This window comes from Xenopus laevis, chromosome 6S (genome assembly GCF_017654675.1).
Source record: "Xenopus laevis strain J_2021 chromosome 6S, Xenopus_laevis_v10.1, whole genome shotgun sequence".
Lineage (NCBI taxonomy): Eukaryota > Metazoa > Chordata > Amphibia > Anura > Pipidae > Xenopus > Xenopus laevis.
In genome coordinates this window covers 2,746,202-2,767,992 of record NC_054382.1, presented here as the reverse complement: position 1 = coordinate 2,767,992, position 21,791 = coordinate 2,746,202, and the positions used below count along the sequence as shown (strand labels likewise).

The 21,791-nt window shown below is 42.4% G+C and overlaps 1 protein-coding gene and 1 long non-coding RNA gene across 7 annotated transcripts; one reads left to right on the top strand and one right to left on the bottom strand.

Annotated features, from left to right (window-relative positions):
* Positions 1 to 2,761: 2,761 nt before the first annotated feature.
* Positions 2,762 to 18,313, top strand: XB22065621.S (sister chromatid cohesion protein PDS5 homolog B-A-like S homeolog). 6 transcript variants are annotated; one of them, XM_041567284.1, is made up of 12 exons: positions 2,764 to 2,929; positions 5,085 to 5,159; positions 6,916 to 6,972; positions 8,370 to 8,429; positions 9,672 to 9,800; positions 12,140 to 12,268; positions 13,541 to 13,627; positions 15,511 to 15,615; positions 16,350 to 16,430; positions 16,923 to 16,995; positions 17,698 to 17,758; positions 18,176 to 18,313. In XM_041567284.1, exons 1-11 carry the CDS (start codon positions 2,840 to 2,842, stop codon positions 17,730 to 17,732), a joined length of 921 nt encoding a protein of 306 aa, XP_041423218.1. In that variant the 5' UTR covers positions 2,764 to 2,839; the 3' UTR covers positions 17,733 to 17,758; positions 18,176 to 18,313. The 6 variants fall into 6 exon arrangements, with proteins under 6 accessions (XP_041423220.1, XP_041423218.1, XP_041423221.1 ...); XM_041567286.1 differs by lacking the exon at positions 13,541 to 13,627 and having other exon boundaries at positions 2,762 to 2,929; XM_041567287.1 differs by lacking the exon at positions 12,140 to 12,268.
* Positions 12,897 to 21,763, bottom strand: LOC121394988. Its single transcript, XR_005962154.1, has 3 exons — positions 21,481 to 21,763; positions 19,216 to 19,367; positions 12,897 to 13,146 (listed from the first exon to the last, which is right to left on the bottom strand). It is a non-coding gene; the product is annotated as an uncharacterized LOC121394988 (long non-coding RNA).
* Positions 21,764 to 21,791: the final 28 nt, after the last annotated feature.

The following is a 21,791-nucleotide window of genomic DNA, read 5'->3' as shown; positions in this document are numbered from 1 at the left end:
AGAAATCACGGGGCCCCGTACAACAAAATTTTTGGGGCCCCCTGGGCCCCGCCCACACTGACGACCAAGCTCCACCCCATATCCCGCCCACTCCACATCGCAGTTAAAAGACCACACAGACATCAGCGCTAAAAAAGTAAGCCCCCCACACAAGTTGTAAAAAGCTATTGATGATCAGGGCCCCCTTATAAAAAATTGGGGCCCCAAACAAAAACAAAAAAAATTAAAAAAAAAAAACATTGGTGGCAGGGGCCCCCTAAAAAGTTAAAAACAAATTGGGGCCCCAAAAAAAAATTTGAAAAAAAAATAATTTTTTTTTTGAAAAAAAACAAAACATTGGCGGCAAGGGCCCCCTTATAAGTTAAAAACAAATTGGGGGCCCCAAAAAAAAATTTGAAAAAAAAATTTTTTTTTTTTGAAAAAAAACAAAACATTGGCGGCAGGGGCCCCCTTATAAGTTAAAAACAAATTGGGACCCCAAAACAAATTGTAAAAAAAAAAAATTTTTTTTTTTTTAAAAAAAACTGGTGGTAGGGGCCCCCTTACAAGTTAAAAAAAATTGGGGCCCCCAATGCTCCAGTCCGACCCTGGTTGCTTAGAATTGTGTTTCCTTTAATTGGGAAAAAAATGTTGGGGTTGATATTCCCTTTAAGGCCAGAAATCCCTCCCACTTCTCCCTAATCTCCAGGTGTGTTTGACCCTCACAATGAACTTTGTCTTCTCTGATAAAACATGTGCCCCCCCCCATAGCTGTCCCTTAAAGGGGATGTTCACCTTCCAAACACTTTTTTCAGTTCAATTGTTTTTTGATTGTTCCCCAGAAATAGACTTTTTTCAATTACTTTCCATTATTTTTTACTGTTTTTCCAAAAATCTAAGTGTAAAGTGTAATGTCGGTGTCTCTGGTGTTTGAGTGACAGCTCAGTAATTCAGGTGCAGATTCTGTTACAATTTTACAACATTGAGTTGATCCATTTCTCAGCAGCATCTCTGGAGTATCAGTAACTATTGTATCAAGTCTAACAGCTGCTTGTAATGAAACCCAGAGATTCTGCTCAGCAGGGACACAGTTAAGAAATGGATCAACTAAATGTATCATTGTAGAACAGTTTACAGGGTCGGCGACCCACTCCTCCCAGAGCTGCTTTGCTTTAAAAGGTGAAAAATGACACTTTACACTCCAATATTAGAAAAACGTTCACACATAGAAAATAGAAAGTAATTGGAAAAAGTCTTTATTTCTGGTGATCTGTGTGAAACCAACTAAGTTGTCTGAAGGTGAACTACCCCTTTAAATCATACGCCATGTGAATAGTAATACAGCCCTGCTCCCCCAGTGGCCGCCCCGTGTATTATATCTGCTCCCTCCAGTTGTTTCCCCACCGACACAATGTTAGTGAGTCGCAACAGCAGTGATATTGTGTGTTATTTTGTGTTATTGTGTGATATTGTGTGTTATTGGTATCTGTGATGTTGTGTGTTATTGTGTGATATTGTGTGTTATTTTGTTTTATTGTGTGATATTGTGTGATGTGTGTGAGAGTGTGATATTGTGTGTTATTGTGTGTGAGTGTGTGATATTGTGTAATATTGTGTGTTATTGTGTAATATTGTGTGTTATTGTGTGATATTGTGTGATGCGTGTTATTGTGGAATATTCTGTGTTATCGTGTGATATTGTGTGTGATATTGTGTGTTGTTGTGTGATATTGTGTGTGAGTGTGTGTTATTGTGTGATATTGTGTAATATTGTGTGTTATTGTGTGTCATTGTGTGTTGTGTGCTATTGTGTGTTATTGTGTGATGTGTGTTATTGTGTGATGTTGTGTGATGTGTGTTATTGTGTGATGTTGTGTGTTATTGTGTGTTATTGTGTGATATTGTGTGATATTGTGTGTTATTGTGTGATATTGTGTGTTATTGTGTGATGTTGTGTGTTATTGTGTGATTTTGTGTGATGTGTGTTATTGTGTGATGTGTGTTATTGTGTGATATTGTGTGTGAGTGTGATATTGTGTGATGTTGTGTGTTGTGTGTTATTGTGTGATATTGTGTGTGTTATTGTGTGATATTGTGTAATATTGTGTGTTATTGTGTGTTGTTGTGTGCTATTGTGTGATAGTGTGTTATTGTGTGATGTTGTGTGTTATTGTGTGATATTGTGTGATATTGTGTGATGTTGTGTGTTATTGTGTGATGTTGTGTGTTATTGTGTGCTATTGTGTGCTATTGTGTGATATTGTGTGTTATTGTGTGATATTGTGTGTTATTGTGTGATGTTGTGTGTTATTGTGTGATTTTGTGTGATGTGTGTTATTGTGTGATGTTGTGTGTTGTTGTGTGATATTGTGTGATATTGTGTGTGAGAGTGTGATATTGTGTGATATTGTGTGTGAGAGTGTGATATTGTGTGCTATTGTGTGTTATTGTGTGATATTGTGTGTTATTGTGTGATGTTGTGTGTTATTGTGTGATGTTGTGTGTTATTGTGTGATATTGTGTGATATTGTGTGTTATTGTGTGATGTTGTGTGTTATTGTGTGATGTTGTGTGATATTGTGTGTTATTGTGTGATATTGTGTGATATTGTGTGTTATTGTGTGATATTGTGTTATTGTGTGATATTGTGTGATATTGTGTGTAACTGGTATCTGCCAGGGTGGGACTGGGGAGACATCTGTTGTTTACAGTCCGAGCTGAAAGGGATATTTGAATAAAACAGGCCCTGCAGGAAGAGGAGGGGGAGGGGTCAGCATTGGGGGGGAAAGATTTAGGAATTTTCTTTCTGTTTCCCTTATTAATCCTGAGAGAGACTCCGAGGAGCTGACGAGCTTCTGCCATGGGGACCCTGCGATTCCTGCTGTTATGGGGGTGTCTGACCCTCCTGCTGCCCCTGATGGTTCCTGCCCATTCCCAGACCAGACAAGGGGTGAGTACACTTTGGGGGGACAAAAAAGAAATTGGGGGGACAGGGAATGTGACAGGGACAATGTACTAAAATCCTATTCATTCTCTTCCCTAGTTGAAGGGTAAGGAAAAGGAAGGCAAATTTCGGGGCTCTGATTTGGGAATCACAGTCCCCCCCATGTGCAGTTTAGTGGGACACCCCTGTATGACACATTATATAAGGGGTACAGTCCAGACACCTCACATTTAAAGACATATTGTACTTTTCTATTCTTCAGAAATTTGGGGAAATCAATTTAATGGGGTGGTTCACCTTTAAGTTAACTTTTATTATGTTGTAAGATGGGCAATTTTAAGCAATGTTTCAATTGGTCTTCGTTTTTTCTTATATATATATATATATATATATATATATATATATATATATATTTTTTTTTTTTTTTAATTATTTGCTGCTTCTTTTGACTCTTTCCAGCTTTCATATGGGGGTCACTGACCCATCTTAAAAATACTCTGTAAGGCTACAAATATATTGTTATTACTACTTTGTATTCCTCCTCTTTTTATTCAGGCCTCTCCTATTCATATTCCAGTCTCTTACGCAAATCAGTGCATGGTTGCTAGGGGAATATGGACCCTAGCAACCAGATGGCTGAAATTGCAAACTGGAGGGCCGCTGAATAAAAAGCTAAATAACTCAAAACCCCCAAAATAATAAAAGATGAAAAGTAGTTGCAAATTGTCTGAGACGATCCCTCTCTACATCCTACTAACAGTTAATTCAGTCTTTCTGTGCTTGTATAGAAAATGTAATCAAATGGTAAAATGGGGGTAGTTCCCCTTTAAATGAACTAAGTATGATGCAGACAGTGATGTTCTGAGACAATTTGCAATTGGGCTTCATTTTTTTTGTGGTTTTGGAATGATGTAGCTTTTTGTTCAGCAATTCTCCAGATTGGAATTTCAGCAGCTGTCTGGTTGCTTGGGTCCGATTTACCCTAGCAACCAGGTAGTGGTTTTGAAATGAGAGACTGGAAGATGAATAGGAGAAGCCTGAATAGAAAGATAATTGAGTAAAATAACAATAACGAGTAAAAAAATAACAATAACATTGTAGCCTTACAGAGTAATAGTGTTTTGGCTGCTGGGGTCACTGACCCCCATTTGAAAGCTGGAAAGGGGTAGAAGAGTAAGGCATATAACTCGGAATTTATACAAAACAAAGATAAGTTGAAAAGTCATTAAGAATAGAACATATAAAAGGTAATGCAGCTGCAATACCCTTTGATTGTCTTTATGTTTGCTTTCTCTGACGGTGCAGCAGTCCTGCCTTGCTTTATGGCTGAGATTCTAGTTCTATGTATGAGGAATCTGCTGCAATGACTGGTGTGTCTCCCTCAATAACACACTGTCCCATTATAATGAGGAATGTGAAAAGCTTCATCAGAGCATGTGACGTTCAATCTGTTGAGTCATGTGGCTCCTTTGAAGTTCAAAGAAACTTTTATTATGTGACTTCTGGGGGTGTTTAATCCATTTCCTGAGATGCACAACAGTGTGACCTGCTTTCCTTCTCACACACACCTCCTCATCCACAATGACAGGCTCAGGAATCTGAATTCTCCATTAAGTTTGCTCATAGGGAGATAAAACTATGGCAGCATAGGTATTCCTCTGTACTAAGCACAATTCAGCAGGAACAGTCCCCTAAGTTTGCTCATAGTCTGTACAGAGAGATCCCATAAAACTATGACAGCATAGGTATTCCCTGTACTAAGCACAATTCAGCAGGAACAGTCCCTAAGTTTGCTCATAGTCTGTACAGAAAAATCCCATAAAACTATGGCAGCATAGGTATTCCCTGTACTAAGCACAATTCAGCAGGAACAGTCCCCTAAGTTTGCTCATAGTCTGTACAGAGAGATCCCATAAAACTATGACAGCATAGGTATTCCCTGTACTAAGCACAATTCAGCAGGAACAGTCCCTAAGTTTGCTCATAGTCTGTACAGAGAGATCCCATAAAACTATGGCAGCATAGGTATTCCCTGTACTAAGCACAATTCAGCAGGAACAGTCCCCTAAGTTTGCTCTGATATTATTCATTTGACTGTTCGCAGTGACACATTTAATGTCTGTATATTAAAGTTTAATACTCTGTATCTTATCAATTTTAGGATAATTTGGATTCAGTCAAGAGGCAAATCTCCAAAAATGATCGTCACACAAACAGAAGGAATGAAAATAAGGAGGTAAGACAAGGACAAATGGTTAGTCACTAACTTGTAACTAAAGGTGACAATAGACGTTTCAATTCACGAGCAGACTGATGTCCAAGTCTTCTACTGATATCGGTCGTCTTATCTCCCACCATAGACACACTGAATATCATATGGAACTTCATTGTCAATATGGGCAGGTGGCAACAGTAGGACAAGATGAAAACAACAGAGCTGATGTTGAATGTAGGCCAGATGGTGATATTATAGTAATTTGGAAATATGGAGACATTTGGTTCAAGATGGAGACAGTAGGTCAAGATGGAGATCATAGAGCAAGATGGAGATCATAGAGCAAGATGGAAACAGTAGGTCAAGATGGAGATTATAGAGCAAGATGGAAACAGTAGGTCAAGATGGAGATTATAGAGCAAGATGGAAACAGTAGGGCAAGATGGTGATATTGGAGCCAGATGGAGACAGTAGGTCAAGATGGAGATCATAGAGCAAGATGGATACAGTAGGTCAAGATGGTGATATTGGAGGAAGATGGAGAGGGTAGAGCAGGATGGTGATATTGGAGCAATATGGAAAGAGTAGGTCAAGATGGAGATCAAAGGTCAAGATGGAGAAAGTAGGGCAAGATGGTGACATTGGAGCAAGATGGATACAGTAGGTCAAGATGGAGATCATAGGTAAAGATGGAGAAAATAGGGCAAGATGGTGACATTGGAGCAAGATGGAGATCATAGGTCTAGATGAAGAGAGTAGGACAAGATGGTGACATTGGAGCAAGATGGAGAGAGTATGGCACGATGGAGAAAGCAGGGCAAGATGGAGAGAGTAGGGCAAGATTGTGACACTGGAGCAAGATGGAGACAGGTGAAGCAGAAGAACCAGATGGAGACAGCAGGGCAGGATGGAGAGTGTGGGACAAGACTCAAACTTTATATCATAAAGGGGAAAGTCCTCTTTGCCCCAGGCCCCGACACAACTGAAGATGTGACTACAGCAACAGATTTAAAGAATGTCCCCTTTAAACAGAGATTAGTAAGAACATGTGGAGTTTGGGTGCTTATTTGTGTCCCAGTACAAAGAGCGAGTACCCAAAGGGGGTAAATAGCAGATGTTCTTCTGATACAAAGACTTGTCAGGACAAGCTGCTTCCTATATGAAGGAATGTTCCATTGTGTAGCTCAGGATGGGGGGGGCGTAATAATCAAGGGATTATACCACATCCTGTTTATATGGGACTTTCATCTGCCTCCTACAATTCACTGGTCTGTGAAGACTCCAGCGTAACGCCCTGTGTGGGGGTTTATATGTATTGATCCATAGACAAGAGTAATTTGCTTGTTTGGAACATCAAAAATACATTTATCTCTCAGTAATTCCATGAGACAAATGCATTGTGGCCCTCTATCCGCTGTAGGGCCCAGATTTATACTCATGGGAGGCTTCTGAGCTTGTGGTGGGGTCAGTCCCTGGCAGTTACTCACAACATAATGCAGATGTGGATAAAGGGATGGCGTGCGAACCTGCGGCACACTTCATTTACTGTTGCACAACCCACTAAATAAACACAGGTGGCCACGGTTACTTAACAGAGCCAAGTGTTTTGTTCCCTCAGTATGAATTGTACTCCGTTGTTATGTATGCCATAGGAGGATCATGGGAGCTGTAGTTTAGGAGCAGCTAGAGAGATGCCTCCCTTCTTTGCTCACAAAATGTGTTGCCTTTTTTCTCTTGGTGTCGGGTGGACCCTCTCTTCTCATGGACACTCCTCAAGGTGACGCGTCGCACTTGGGCCTTTTCTGCTGAACAGGACCTTACCAAACTCAAACTGGTAAGTGTCCAATAACTGTATCTACCCCATCTGGGGCTCTTCCAGTGTGCCTGCCCCTCTCTGGGGCTCTTCCACTGTCCTTGCCCCCCTCTGGGGCTCTTCCACTGTCCTTGCCCCTCTCTGAAGCTCTTCCAGTGTGCCTGCCCCCTTCTGGGGCTCTTCCAGTGTGCCTGCCCCACTCTGGGGCTCTTCTAGTGTGCCTGCCCCCCTCTGGGGCTCTTCCAGTGTGCCTGCCTCCCTCTGGGGCTCTTCCAGTGTGTTTGCCCCCCCCTCTGGGGCTCTTCCAGTGTGCCTGCCCCCCTCTGGGGCTCTTCCAGTGTGCCTGCCCCCCTCTGGGGCTCTTCCAGTGTGCCTGCCCCCCTCTGGGGCTCTTCCAGTGTGCCTGCCCCCCTCTTGGCTCTTCCAGTGTGCCTGCCCCCCTCTGGGGCTCTTCCAGTGTGCTTGCCCCCCTCTGGGGCTCTTCCAGTGTGCTTGCCCCCCTCTGGGGCTCTTCTAGTGTGCCTGCCCCCTCTGGGGCTCTTCCAGTGTGCCTGCCCCCCTCTGGGGCTCTTCCAGTGTGCCTGCCCCCCTCTTGGCTCTTCCAGTGTGCTTGCCCCCCTCTGGGGCTCTTCTAGTGTGCCTGCCCCCCTCTGGGGCTCTTCCAGTGTGCCTGCCCCCCTCTGGGGCTCTTCCAGTGTGACTGCCCCCCTCTGGGGCTCTTCCAGTGTGACTGCCCCCCTCTGGGGCTCTTCCAGTGTGACTGCCCCCCTCTGGGGCTCTTCCAGTGTATTTTTGCTCCCAGTAGAACTCTACAGTGTAAAGGAAATACCTTATTGAGATGAAACATTTGCCATAAAATGACTAGGAACATCCTCTAGGCAAGTGAATCGAGTTTACCCAGTTACAAGGTCAGGTACAGACCTCTGAGTCTTTGTACTTCCTGTTCCTGTGCTGTTCTCTTTCCCATGGTCAAGTTTAGGTTTGTGTAAAGACAGATGATGAGATCTCCATTGCCCTGGTCTGTAACAATAGTGTAAATCAGGTATATGGAGCTTTACACTGCTCCAGGGGACTCTTTGTTCTGAATACTTTACACTGCCTTTCTCAGCCTATAGAGACCAGGGCAGTGGGTAAATTCCGTTTGGCTGGTTCTAAATCCCACCCTCTTGCCTGACCAAGAGAAAGAGAACAGCCCAGAAGCAGGAAGTAGAGGGAATATGAGCTCTTGGGCACTAGGGATGACCTGACCATACTGTATATAGAAGCCACATTATTTTAACTCTTGCATACATGGAATATTAGGAAATAAAAGCATGGAGGAGCAGTGTTCTGCCTGACTTCTCATCTAATTAAATTCCACTCTCTCTCCCGTTTTTTCCTTATTGTGAAATATCTTTTGGTTGCTGGACAACATCAAGTCGAAACCTCGCCCTGGATACTTATCTTCTGTATCAGTCCTAGACACCCCCAATATACTGGTAAGTGCTCTCTTGCTGTAAATACTCCTGCTATAAGTCCTGCTATAAAGCATAGTTCATCCCCTTGGGTAAGTGAGTCCACTCTCCTGCCGGTACTTACCCTGCTACAGAAATATTTTTCAATTTCGCTGCTCTCTTTCCCATGGGCAGGTAATGGGTGGGGCTTGAGCTCACTCAAAAAGTTAGTTTGGAATTTCTACCCATTGATCTTAATGGGCAGTGTAAAACATGCAGGTGTAGCTGGGTAAGTGTAAGTGGGGAGGGTGTGTAAGGACAAAATGCTGAAACTTGCCCTGTGTTTTCATCCCAGGGCTGTATCTTTGCCTCGTGACACTTTAACAGACATGTTTCCCTTTTATTTTACCAAAGATTGAACCTGATGGATGAGTCTTTTTTTCCAACCCTATCTGTTACCAACATTTTAGTGTAAAGAATAGTCTCATTCAGGGACGTAACTATAGAGAAAGCAGACCCTGAGACTGTAGGGGGGCCACAAGTCAACCTCAAAACATTTTGGAAGCCTGAAAAATAATTTGTTGAGGTGCCCAGTCATATCTAGTTATGCTATTGGTCTCATTGCAGTATAAACACAGCAGCATAGGTAAGTGGGAGGAGCTAGGAGGTGTGGCTTTACGTGATATAATTCAAATATTTTTCAAACTTAAAGGGTATATAAACCCAAAAGGAAAAAGTTGCCTACTGATAGAAAATGGCATTCTGAGCAACTTCCCAATATCAATTTGTTGCTGATTCTTGTTGATTTTAATTTGTGAGTAAATGTAGTTGCTATAGAGAGCAGTGTGTTTCTGGCCATTTCTCTATTCCCAGCTCTGAATCTTGAAACAATGTAGCAAATTTCCCCAGCTGTAAATCAGCTGCTTCTGTTACATTGTATCAAAAATGCTGGGAATAGAAATGGCCGCACACACACTGCTTCCTATAGCAACAACATTTACTCACAACATTATAGTCAGTGACAATGAGGAATAAATGGATATTGGGAACTTGCTCAGAATGCCATTTTCTTTCATTGGGCAACATTTTAATTTGGGTTTAAATCGCCTTTAAATCATTCTGTATATGTGGCCATTAATATTTGGGGTACTGCTCGATCTCTTGTTTCTACATTTTTATCTCCTTGCTGGTAGGGACTGGCTTATTTGTTATCACTTAGCCCCCCTCAATTTCTTTGTCATTACTATGCTGAATAGAAAGACCCAGAACCCTCTCCCTTTGTTTTAGGATTTATCCAAAACTTCCCTGGAGAATATACGGAGAAAGAGGCAATCTAATGGGAAGAAGAATGGAAAGCCTAGGAAGCCGTGTCCTGGCTGCTACTCTCCCATGGCAAGGCCACAGAGACAGAAAAGGGTAAGCATTAAAACAACTCAAGTGGGGGGTGGGTTTGGGAGGAGCCTATATTTTACATATGATTCTGTACCCCAATATTTACAATACAGCTCCACCACCCTTCTTTAGAATGATCATTGAAATTAGAGCAATGGCAAAACTTCTATCATGATACTAGTTGGGACCATGACCCATCTTAGGAAAGAGAGCAGCCCAGGAGCAGGAATACTGAATGTTAAATTGACCCACGTTATATCCAAGTTGGAGTTTCCCTTTGTGTAAAGTTGCAAGTTCCTCGTAGCTCCTAAAGCTGCCACTATCAGGCCAGACAACTTGGCTCAGCACATGTAGCTACTACAGTGGGGCTATTAGCCTCAAACTGGCCAAATAGGTCAACCATATTCCTTACTTACACCAGAGAGGTGCTTTTTATAATTGTTTCCACAAAGAGAACAGAAACAAAGGAAATTTCTTGTTCCACTTCCAGCCTGAGGGCATCTGGACATATGTTTTGGTGGCCGAGGATGAGTAGAGTATAACAGTGCTTTATTAGCAGGCTCATGCAGCCATTACACAACAGTAAGCAACTCTAACACCACAAGCTGTATAGAAAGTATGCACAGAATAAGTCTTGAGCACAGTGACATCTACAGGCCATTTGTATAAACACCACATATTCCCCCTATAGTAGGAAAGCATTTGGACAAATGTAATAAATAACAACAATGCATCTTAAAGCAATATTATGAATTCTTCACATCACATAGTCTTCGGTCCATGCCGATAGTTTTCTGATTCACTCAGTACGCCTTATAGGTTCACTTTCTTCAGGCCTATTGCAGTTGACATCAGGAGTAGGAAAATGTCCTTCATCAAATGGAGCTTCTCCAAAGTCATATCTAACAGGAGCAAATTTGTTATGTTTTGGTAGCCGAGGATGAGTAGAGTATAACAGTGCTTTATTAGCAGACTCATGCAGCCATTACACAGCCATTACACAACAGTAAGCAACTCTTACACCACAAGCTGTATAGAAAGTATGCACAGTATAATTCTTATCTCGTGTATCAGTCCTAGACACCCCCAATATACTGGTAAGTGCTCTCTTGCTGTAAATACTCCTGCTATAAGTCCTGCTACAATGCATAGTTCATCCCCTTGAGTAAGTGAGTCCACTCTCCTGCCAGTACTTACCCTGCTACAGAAATATTTTTCAATTTCGCTGCTCCTGGGCTGCTCTCTTTCCCATGTTCAGGTAATGGGTGGGGCTTGAGCTCGAGCTCACTCAAAAAGTTAGTTTGGAATTTCTACCCATTGATCTTAATGGGCAGTGTAAAACATGCAGGTGTAGCTGGGTAAGTGTAAGTGGGGAGGGTGTGTAAGGACAAAATGCTGAAACTTGCCCTGTGTTTTCATCCCAGGGCTGTATCTTTGCCTCATGACACTTTAACAGACATGTTTCCCTTTTATTTTACCAAAGATTGAACCTGATGGATGAGAGTCTTTTTTTCCAACCCTATCTGTTACCAACATTTTAGTGTAAAGAATAGTCTCATTCAGGGACGTAACTATAGAGAAAGCAGACCCTGAGACTGTAGGGGGGCCACAAGTCAACCTTAAAACATTTTGGAAGCCTGAAAAATAATTTGTTGAGGGGCCCAGTCATATCTAGTTATGCTATTGGTCTCATTGCAGTATAAACACACAACAGCAGCATAGGTAAGTGGGAGGAGCTAGGAGGTGTGGCTTTACGTGATATAATTCAAATATTTTTCAAACTTAAAGGGTATATAAACCCAAAAGGAAAAAGTTGCCTACTGATAGAAAATGGCATTCTGAGCAATTTCCCAATATAAATTTGTTGCTGATTCTTGTTGATTTTAATTTGTGAGTAAATGTAGTTGCTATAGAGAGCAGTGTGTTTCTGGCCATTTCTCTATTCCCAGCTCTGAATCTTGAAACAATGTAGCAAATTCCCCCAGCTGTAAATCAGCTGCTTCTGTTACATTGTATCAAAAATGCTGGGAATAGAAATGGCCGCACACACACTGCTTCCTATAGCAACAACATTTACTCACAACATTATAGTCAGTGACAATGAGGAATAAATGGATATTGGGAACTTGCTCAGAATGACATTTTCTTTCATTGGGCAACATTTTAATTTGGGTTTAAATCACCTTTAAATCATTCTGTATACGTGGCCATTAATATTTGGGGTACTGCTCGATCTCTTGTTTCTACATTTTTATCTCCTTGCTGGTAGGGACTGGCTTATTTGTTATCACTTAGCCCCCCTCAATTTCTTTGTCATTACTATGCTGAATAGAAAGACCCAGAACCCTCTCCCTTTGTTTTAGGATTTATCCAAAACTTCCCTGGAGAATATACGGAGAAAGAGGCAATCTAATGGGAAGAAGAATGGAAAGCCTAGGAAGCCGTGTCCTGGCTGCTACTCTCCCATGGCAAGGCCACAGAGACAGAAAAGGGTAAGCATTAAAACAACTCAAGTGGGGGGTGGGTTTGGGAGGAGCCTATATTTTACATATGATTCTGTACCCCAATATTTACAATACAGCTCCACCACCCTTCTTTAGAATGATCATTGAAATTAGAGCAATGGCAAAACTTCTATCATGATACTAGTTGGGACCATGACCCATCTTAGGAAAGAGAGCAGCCCAGGAGCAGGAATACTGAATGTTAAATTGACCCACGTTATATCCAAGTTGGAGTTTCCCTTTGTGTAAAGTTGCAAGTTCCTCGTAGCTCCTAAAGCTGCCACTATCAGGCCAGACAACTTGGCTCAGCACATGTAGCTACTACAGTGGGGCTATTAGCCTCAAACTGGCCAAATAGGTCAACCATATTCCTTACTTACACCAGAGAGGTGCTTTTTATAATTGTTTCCACAAAGAGAACAGAAACAAAGGAAATTTCTTGTTCCACTTCCAGCCTGAGGGCATCTGGACATATGTTTTGGTGGCCGAAGATGAGTAGAGTATAACAGTGCTTTATTAGCAGGCTCATGCAGCCATTACACAACAGTAAGCAACTCTAACACCACAAGCTGTATAGAAAGTATGCACAGAATAAGTCTTGAGCACAGTGACATCTACAGGCCATTTGTATAAACACCACATATTCCCCCTATAGTAGGAAAGCATTTGGACAAATGTAATAAATAACAACAATGCATCTTAAAGCAATATTAAGTATTCTTCACATCATATAGTCTTCGGTCCATGCCGATAGTTTTCTGATTCTCTCAGTACGCCTTATAGGTTCACTTTCTTCAGGCCTATTGCAGTTGACATCAGGAGTAGGAAAATGTCCTTCATCAAATGGAGCTTCTCCAAAGTCATATCTAACAGGAGCAAATTAGTTATGTTTTGGTAGCCGAGGATGAGTAGACTCGTGCAGCCATTACACAACAGTAAGCAACTCTAACACCACAAGCTGTATAGAAAGTATTCACAGTATAATTCTTGTGCACAGTGACATCTACAGGCCATTTGTATAAACACCACAGGTGGCACCTCATTACTAAGAAGGGTTCCCTATGCATCATTAGTGATGTCACCGGCTCCCTTGCTAATACCCCGCTCCCTAGATGCCTCAGACGGGGCCACCCTGGGTCGGATAAGGTGAGTACCCCCGGGACACTACAGGAACATTTCTATAGATAACATCGCTTGCTGATACCAAACTGCATGGGGGCAGAAGGCTGCAGCATCCACCATTTTTGTTTTAAATGGCAGAAAAGTAGAAACAAGGATGTGACTAATAACCCTCCTGAGATGTGCGCGGGCTGCTTTCACCCCCTGGCGCGATCATTAAAGCCGAAGGTGAGTGGTGATTTAATGCCCCTCCAAACTGAAGCCGCACAATTGTGCAAACAAGTTCAGTTCTGCTTTGCTTCTGCTGCTTCCTGTGCTTGAATGGGGGAGCGCATTCCTGGGACACAAGCGGTGGCCTCTATTTCCTTTCTGGCAAACAACAGCAGCAGCAGCCCTGACTTGCTTTATGGCACGGGATTGACATTGGCAATACATGTTCTGACTTGCAATATCCACGTTGCACCTTCACTGCTCCTGTTCTCCTGAAGGATCCCCAATAGTTACATGTAATATACGCGCAAATAACTTACATGAACATTGATATAGGGCGGCTCAACTTATAATATTACTTATGTTATATTATAATGAATCTGTGTGTTCTAGATGAACTGCGACTCTCCCCAGTGATGCTAACAAGTTCAATAGAATATATGAAACGTATTGCAAAAAACAACAAATATGTGCAAGATTTAAAGGAAAAGTAAACGCTCGGAATTTTTTCCTTTGCCGATCTTTTTCACAGTTCCTCCACTGGATCATCAAATCAAGATACAATTAATGATCAGCGCCACAGGCTATGGAAAAAAAACTAATAACAGAACCTAGTGCAATGTGGTTAAAGGGATACTGTCATGGGAAAATATTTTTTTTTTCAAAATGAATCAGTTAATAGTGCTGCTCCAGTAGAATTCTGCACTGAAATCCATTTCTCAAAAGAGCAAACAGATTTTTTTATATTCAATTTTGAAATCTGACATGGGGCTAGACATATTGTCAATTTCCCAGCTGCCCCAAGTCATGTGACTTGTGCTCTGATAAACTTCAATCACTCTTTACTGCTGTACTGCAAGTTGGAGTGATATCCCCCCCTCCCTTTCCCCCCCAGCAGCCAAACAAAAGAACAATGGGAAGGTAACCAGATAGCAGCTCCCTAACACAAGATAACAGCTGCCTGGTAGATCTAAGAACAACACTCAATAGTAAAATCCAGGTCCCACTGAGACACATTCAGTTACATTGAGAAGGAAAAACAGCAGCCTGCCAGAAAGCATTTCTCTCCTAAAGTGAATGCACAAGTCACATGACCAGGGGCAGCTGGGAAATTGACAATATGTCTAGCCCCATGTCAGATTTCAAAATTGAATATAAAAAAATCTGTTTGCTCTTTTGAGAAATGGATTTCAGTGCAGAATTCTGCTGGAGCAGCACTATTAACTGATGTGGTTTGAAAAAAACATATTTTCTGATGACAGGATCCCTTTAATATTTAGTGCAATCACCAAAGTGTTACAACACTAATCTGTGTGTGTCTTGAACCATAGAAAGTCTATGCACAGATTTTTCGTGTGTGTTTTAAAGTGCTATAGTGATTTCTATAAGGTGCTATCTCCAAAATAAAATTATAATTAAGTCAAACAAAGTGCTTTTAGTGCTGAATTCAAAAGGTAAAATGGTGTTTTCTTCAATCAGTAAAAATCAGAATGTGCGTCTCCACTCTCTGGTGGGATTGGCAATTTACAAGATTTCTGTTGATATCGATATGCTGTTTTTTAATCAATGGGGGAGTGGTCGTAGTGCTATATTAAACCGCAAAGTAGGTTTTAGAGGGGAACTTTGAGTAAATGAGCAGTTTCTGTTACTACTCACCAGTACTTTTTAACTTTTTAAACTTTTTAATATTGGAACAGTAGTGATGTCACAATCCTCTGCCCTTCTGACTGTGACATCACGGGGTATGGTTCCCTTCCCTATTAGGCTATAGCTTTATTATGAGAAAAGGGAATATCTGTATAGCAAGAGATTTGTGAATGGGCAGATAAGTCCCATGAGTGAGATTATGTCCCAAGCATTAGCAGCCAGTCATCCAACAACCAACTTTTATTCTCATTCAGGACTTGGAGGAGCGTGAGCCACCCAGGAAAAGGGGGCATAAAAAACCAAAGGACAGGAAGAAAGGACCCCCAACCCGTGGCCTGGCGAGATCCAAGAAGCACGAGGTAAGTGCTCAGAAGTGTTGGAAGGGTTACTGTCTGCTCTCATTTCCCTACAGAAATAGGGATTGGTAACACTAGATAGGTACCTAATATATAGAGACAAGAGGAAAGTGTTGGAAGGGTTACTGTCTGCTCTCTCTCATTTCCCTACAGAAATAGGGATTGGTAGTACTAAATAGATACCTAATATATAGAGACAAGAGGAAAGTGTTGGAAGGGTTACTGTCTGCTCTCTCTCATTTCCCTACAGAAATAGGGATTGGTAACACTAGATAGGTACCTAATATATAGAGACAAGAGGAAAGTGTTGGAAGGGTTACTGTCTGCTCTCTCTCATTTCCCTACAGAAATAGGGATTGGTAGTACTAAATAGATACCTAATATATAGAGACAAGAGGAAAGTGTTGGAAGGGTTACTGTCTGCTCTCTCTCATTTCCCTACAGAAATAGGGATTGGTAGCACTAGATAGGTACCTAATATATAGAGACAAGAGGAAAGTGTTGGAAGGGTTACTGTCTGCTCTCTCTCATTTCCCTACAGAAATAGGGATTGGTAGCACTAGATAGGTACCTAATATATAGAGACAAGAGGAAAGTGTTGGAAGGGTTACTGTCTGCTCTCTCTCATTTCCCTACAGAAATAGGGTTTCTTGTTTATTACCCATTTGCTTGGCTGAAGGGAATGAATGGGGGGCACGCAGAGCTGTTTCATTCTAATTCTCTTATTTCCAATTCAGAAAGAAGATTCCACAGGCAGAAGAAGAGAGCGAGAAAGAGAGGAACACCTCCCTGGATCACTATCATTTTCAATGTCCTTGGCGAGTTGTATTTGTATGCAGCAGGGTCAGACTTAGACATAAGGGGAACGCTGGGGTACAACAGGGGAACAGGCATTCCTTAAATCAGGAGCCCAACATGCCCCCTTTGCGGTGCCTTATACACTGGGGCTCTGTAACATTGCCCATACATATAAAATATACAGAACCCTCGGGCAGTGCTTGGTGCATGAGCAATCGCCAGAACATGGTGGCACAGGGGTGGCAGTCTCTATTTTTGGCTTTATTTGCCCTTTAAAAACAAAGTTTACTATTTTATATACAGAATTAAACCAAGCAACTTGCTCCTTGCCTTTATATATGGGTGTGCTCATCATTATCTCCCTCTCCCTAACCTTGAATTAATCATCCTGCTGGTTGATAGGGTCAGTGACCCTAATAACCCAGCAGTAATTATGCAATGCTCCCTACTAGTGACCCCCTTGTGAATTAGCACAATCAACCCCCAGGTAACACAGTCTGGTTTCTCTTCAGGAAGAGCCAAGGAGACCCCATGGGCACCACAAGAAAGAGAAGCATGGAAAGCACCGGAAGAACCATCACCATGGTGGGTAATGATTGGTCCGGCCAGTCCCTTTGCCACATGATTGGCAGCCGTACTCAAGCAGCCGCTGTACAATTACACATTATAGCACCCCCAGCTGGGGGATGCTGGGAATTGCACACACATCCGCCAACAAATTAGAGTTATTAGTATATTTCGGGGTTTATTCATCAAAATATGAAATTTTCAGGTTTTTCTTCAAATAAAAAATAAGTCCAACCCAACTACAATCCATGATTTGACCTTATTTATTATAAAAAAAAAAAATCACGATTGAATCAGAGTGGGGGAAAACTCGATAAAATCGAGCGAAAACCCAAATTGTACCTTTTTTTTTTCCTGAGGTTTTTCCCCGAATCGTATGGTTTTTAAGATCTTTGCCTGAAATAGTTGGATTTTCGGGCTAATTCCAGTGCAGACCACAGATAGGACAGGGACCTCTCCCGTATATACAACCTCGGCAGGTCTGAGATGGAGGATTTTCGGATTCAGACTTTTTGCAGCATCGGGGTAATAAATCTCGAAAAATTCAAATTTAGTTTTTTTCCACTAAAAATTCGGATTTTATAGTAAAGAAACTTGAATTTTATTTTCCTTGTTTTTAGCATTTGGACTTTAATAAATAACTCTTAATTTTCATATAACATATTCATATTCCCGTTATGGGGCGGCTCCTTAATAAAAACATATTCCTTCTCATTTAAGAGCATTCCGATGGGAAGGATGAAAAGGAGGAGTGAGAGCGGCGCCAGGGACTGGGATAGAGGTAAGATTCCGCCATTGTTTAATCTCTCTCTTCTGCTTATATCAATTACCCTCCCTGGGGGCAACATCAAGTGACGGGTGATGGGACCCCCAGCCCACCTCTGCTCCAATTTGATGCCATGATGGTTAAGATCCCCTATGGTCACCAGCACTCGGATCACTTACAGACGGTGGAGCTGCACATTTTCTGCACATTTGGGGTGGAGTGAACTCTTGTAGCCAAACATGAGAGAGGAACATAAACCTCCTTCTGTAGTACTTGGGAACTTGCCCTTATCCACTATGGGAGAAATCAGACAAGGCTGTATGATCACACGAGCCCATTGGCAAAATGAATGTTTTGCACTGAACCCATATTTTTCCATGGGGTGCCATGTATCTGTATCAGTGACCTTACATCCATTTTATTGTATTTCAGAGGAAACCAAAACCACTGGGCATTGGCCTCCTTCTCCCTGTATCCTCTCCTAGCAAGCTGCCTCCTGTGTATTACCCACAATCCTCTCAACTGACGGTTGCACAATCTGCTCAGGCTCCTCCCTGTTCTCTCCTAGCAAGCTGCCTCCTGTGTATTAGCCACAATGCTCCCAATTGACAGTTGCTCAGGCTCCTCCCTGTTCTCTCCTAGCATGCTGCCTCCTGTGTATTACCCACAATGCTCCCAATTGACAGTTGCACAATCTGCTCAGGCTCCTCCCTGTTCTCTCCTAGCAAGCTGCCTCCTGTGTTTTACCCACACTCCTCCCAACTGACAGTTGCACAATCTGCTCAGGCTCCTCCGGAACCAACAATGTCTCACAAGTCTCAGTATTGTCCTCTATGATCCTCACTGCCATTTTTATCTACAGAAATAAAACTGCACCAATAGCATCACAAGACCCCCTAGGGCCTCTCCTTGTGCACTGACCTCCTGCATTTGGTACCTACTGTATCTGCCCATAGGCCGAGACTCACATTGCCCCCTCTGTATAATACCCCTACTGAGTTCCGCCCCTGCCCCATCTCTCTCTATGTCCTGTCCCTTTTTATATGGAATTTTTTTGTAGAATGTTAATAGCCCCCACTTGCTGTGCCCCCTCCTTGATACACCCTTGTTTTTATAGCAACCTGAATAAAAAGCATCTTGATTGTGTCTTTGTTGAATCTTCATTATCTGTAATTTTCTGTATGGGTCAGAATTTGATTCCAGCTGCTCAGTGCCCTGTAAATGGTAGGATACTTATCCAAGCTTTGATTCTCTATACATGGGGCTGCTCTCTTTCTCATGGTCATGTTTAGGGTGGGGCTTAGTTCAGAGAAGCAAATATGGTTGGGTAGATGATCTATGGCCCTGACATCAATGGGTAGTGCCACTAAAGGGAGAGGTTGATCCACCATGATACAAAATGATTTCCCTTTGTCTCACCAAAAATCAATGCACGGAGAAAGCAATGGTCCACCCTTTAAGTTGAATCCTACCTGATCATGGGAAAGAGAGCAGCCCAAGAGCAGGAAATACAGACATCATGGATCCTCATTGAAGGGATTATGTTTTCTAGCGAGGCACATGCAGACAGGCTCAGGATGCTCTTCTGATTGGCCCAAGGAGGAGATTCTTCTAGATCATTTATCTACAAGGAAATACAGTTTGATCAGGGACTCGTCTAGTGCCATTAATCGGCTTAACACCTCCCATAGACACAAACAAAACATGTAAACCCTCTAACAGCCTCCCGGTCTGATCCAAGCTCTGCCCATGGGTAAGAGAGCAGCCCAGGAACTGGAATTACAGAGAATCAGAACTGGTTAGACTTGAAAACGAACCCATATTTCCCCTCCGGTGGTCTCAAGTGGAACCACGATGCTGCACAATGATTCTTATTAGGCACTTAAAATGGTGGTGGCACACGAGGCTACTGGGGGAGTTAATCTCCCAGTAACAAATCGACTCTTCTTCAGGCGTCTAATCTCCCGTAAATGCCTTGCCGTCGGCTACATGGTAAATTACTCAGATCGCTTTGGTTTTCCGAAGTTGCCCAAAGTTTCCTCGTGAGGCAACTTCTGAAAATGAAGAATGTCTGTGGGAATGAAGCTTGATACTACCTGCACAATAATACAGGAACCTACACCTGCATATTCCAGCCAATGAGGGACGTGCCTTTGTGTATTGTATTATATCCGCATTATTGTATTGTAGGATCTGCTTGCAGACCAGAACTACAACTATCATCATTCGTAGCCAGGTGAGACCTAGTGCTCCACACTGAGTATCTCTGAGCCAGCGGGAACTGTTACAGCAGCGGTATTGGCCAAACTAAGCGAATACTGTGCCCATCTAGACAACAGACTTTATATATATACAGTGAATCACAGGAACGTGCCATTTATTGGTATATAATGTTACTGCAGTGATGTGCTCTGGCCCGATGTTTAATGCAAGTCTTACAGGACGTTCCTCCAGCAGTAACTGAAGCACCAAAAGGAAACCACAGTCACTTGTGAGGAGGAGGGTCAATCCACAAAGAAACCAATCACTGGGGAGATGACCCAAATCATTACATAATTACATGCAATGTGGTCACATGCCTCCTTCCACTCGTTCACCAACTGCTCCCCAGAATAAACAGTCTGAACCCCCTCCTCTCTATTGCTTCCTCAATATGTGCACCCCGTCTATATTAAGCACATTCCAACACCCCTGCCTCTTCCAGTATCAACTTATTATTATTATAACTATTTTTAGAGCAGTAACATAATGAACAGCACTATAAAATAATTGGCTTTATACTAGGGACGCACTGAATCCAGGATTCGGTTCGGGATTCGGCCTTTTCAGCAGGATTCGGCTGAATCCTGTTGCCAGGCCTAACCCTAATTTGCATATGCAAATTATGGACAGGGAGGAAAATCTTGTGACTTTTTATCATAAAACAAGGAAGTAAAAAATGTTTTCCCCTTCCCATCCCTATTTTGCATATGCAAATTAGGATTTGGATTGGCTGAATCTTTAAAATAAGGATTCGGGGGTTCGGCCGAATACAAAATAGTGGATTCGGTGCATCCCTACTTTATACAAAAACACAAAAAATGACATATGACATAACTACCAGTAACTGATACAAAAGGTGAAGAGGGCCCTACCTAAACGAGTTTTACCTAAAACAATCTAAATATATCTGTATTCCACTCTATTTTCCCAGTAAAAACCATAGTCCACAACCAGCCCTCTCTCCCAGTATAGAGTCTATATCTAACCCAGTGATCCCCAACCAGTAGCTCGTGAGTAACATGTTGCTCCTCAACCCCTTGGATGTTGCTCCCAGTGGCCTCAAAGCAGGAGCTTATTTTTGAATTCCAGACTTGGAGGCAAGTTTTGGTTGTATAAAAACCAGGTGCACTGCCAGTCTCAATGTAGGTTGACAATCCACATAGGGGCTTCTAAATGGCCAATCACAGCCCTTATTTGGCACTCTAAGAATATTTTTCGTGCTATCGTTGCTCCCCAACTCCTTTAACTACTCAATGTTACTCACGGATTCAAACGGTTGGGGATCCCTGATCTAACCCTTTCTCCCAAGATAAACAGTTCATACATCACCGTATCTCCTAGTATAAACAGTCCATATCAAACTCAATCTCTCCAGTATAAAGAGTCCATATCCAGCCCACTCTCCCAGTATAGATTTTCTATCAACCCTCTCTCTCAACCCTCTCTCCAGTATAAACAGTCCATATCCAACTCACTCTCTTCAGTATAAACAGTCCAAGTCCATCTCTCTCACAGGATAAATGTATCCAACTCTCTCTCCAGTAAAACAAGTAACACACCCTCTCTTGCAGCTCCCAGTAAAGCTGCGTGTGTTGCACCTGTATGTGAGTCTGTCTGTATGTGAGTCAGTCAGTCTGTGTCAGTCAGTCAGTCTGTATGTGAGTCAGTAAGAGGCCAGCGAGTTATCAGCTTTCAGCGCCTCCCCCACTGCCCCACACACACACAGCTGCCGCTGCCCGGCTATTGGCGGAACAAGGAAACACTGCTCTTCTACGCACTTCCGGCA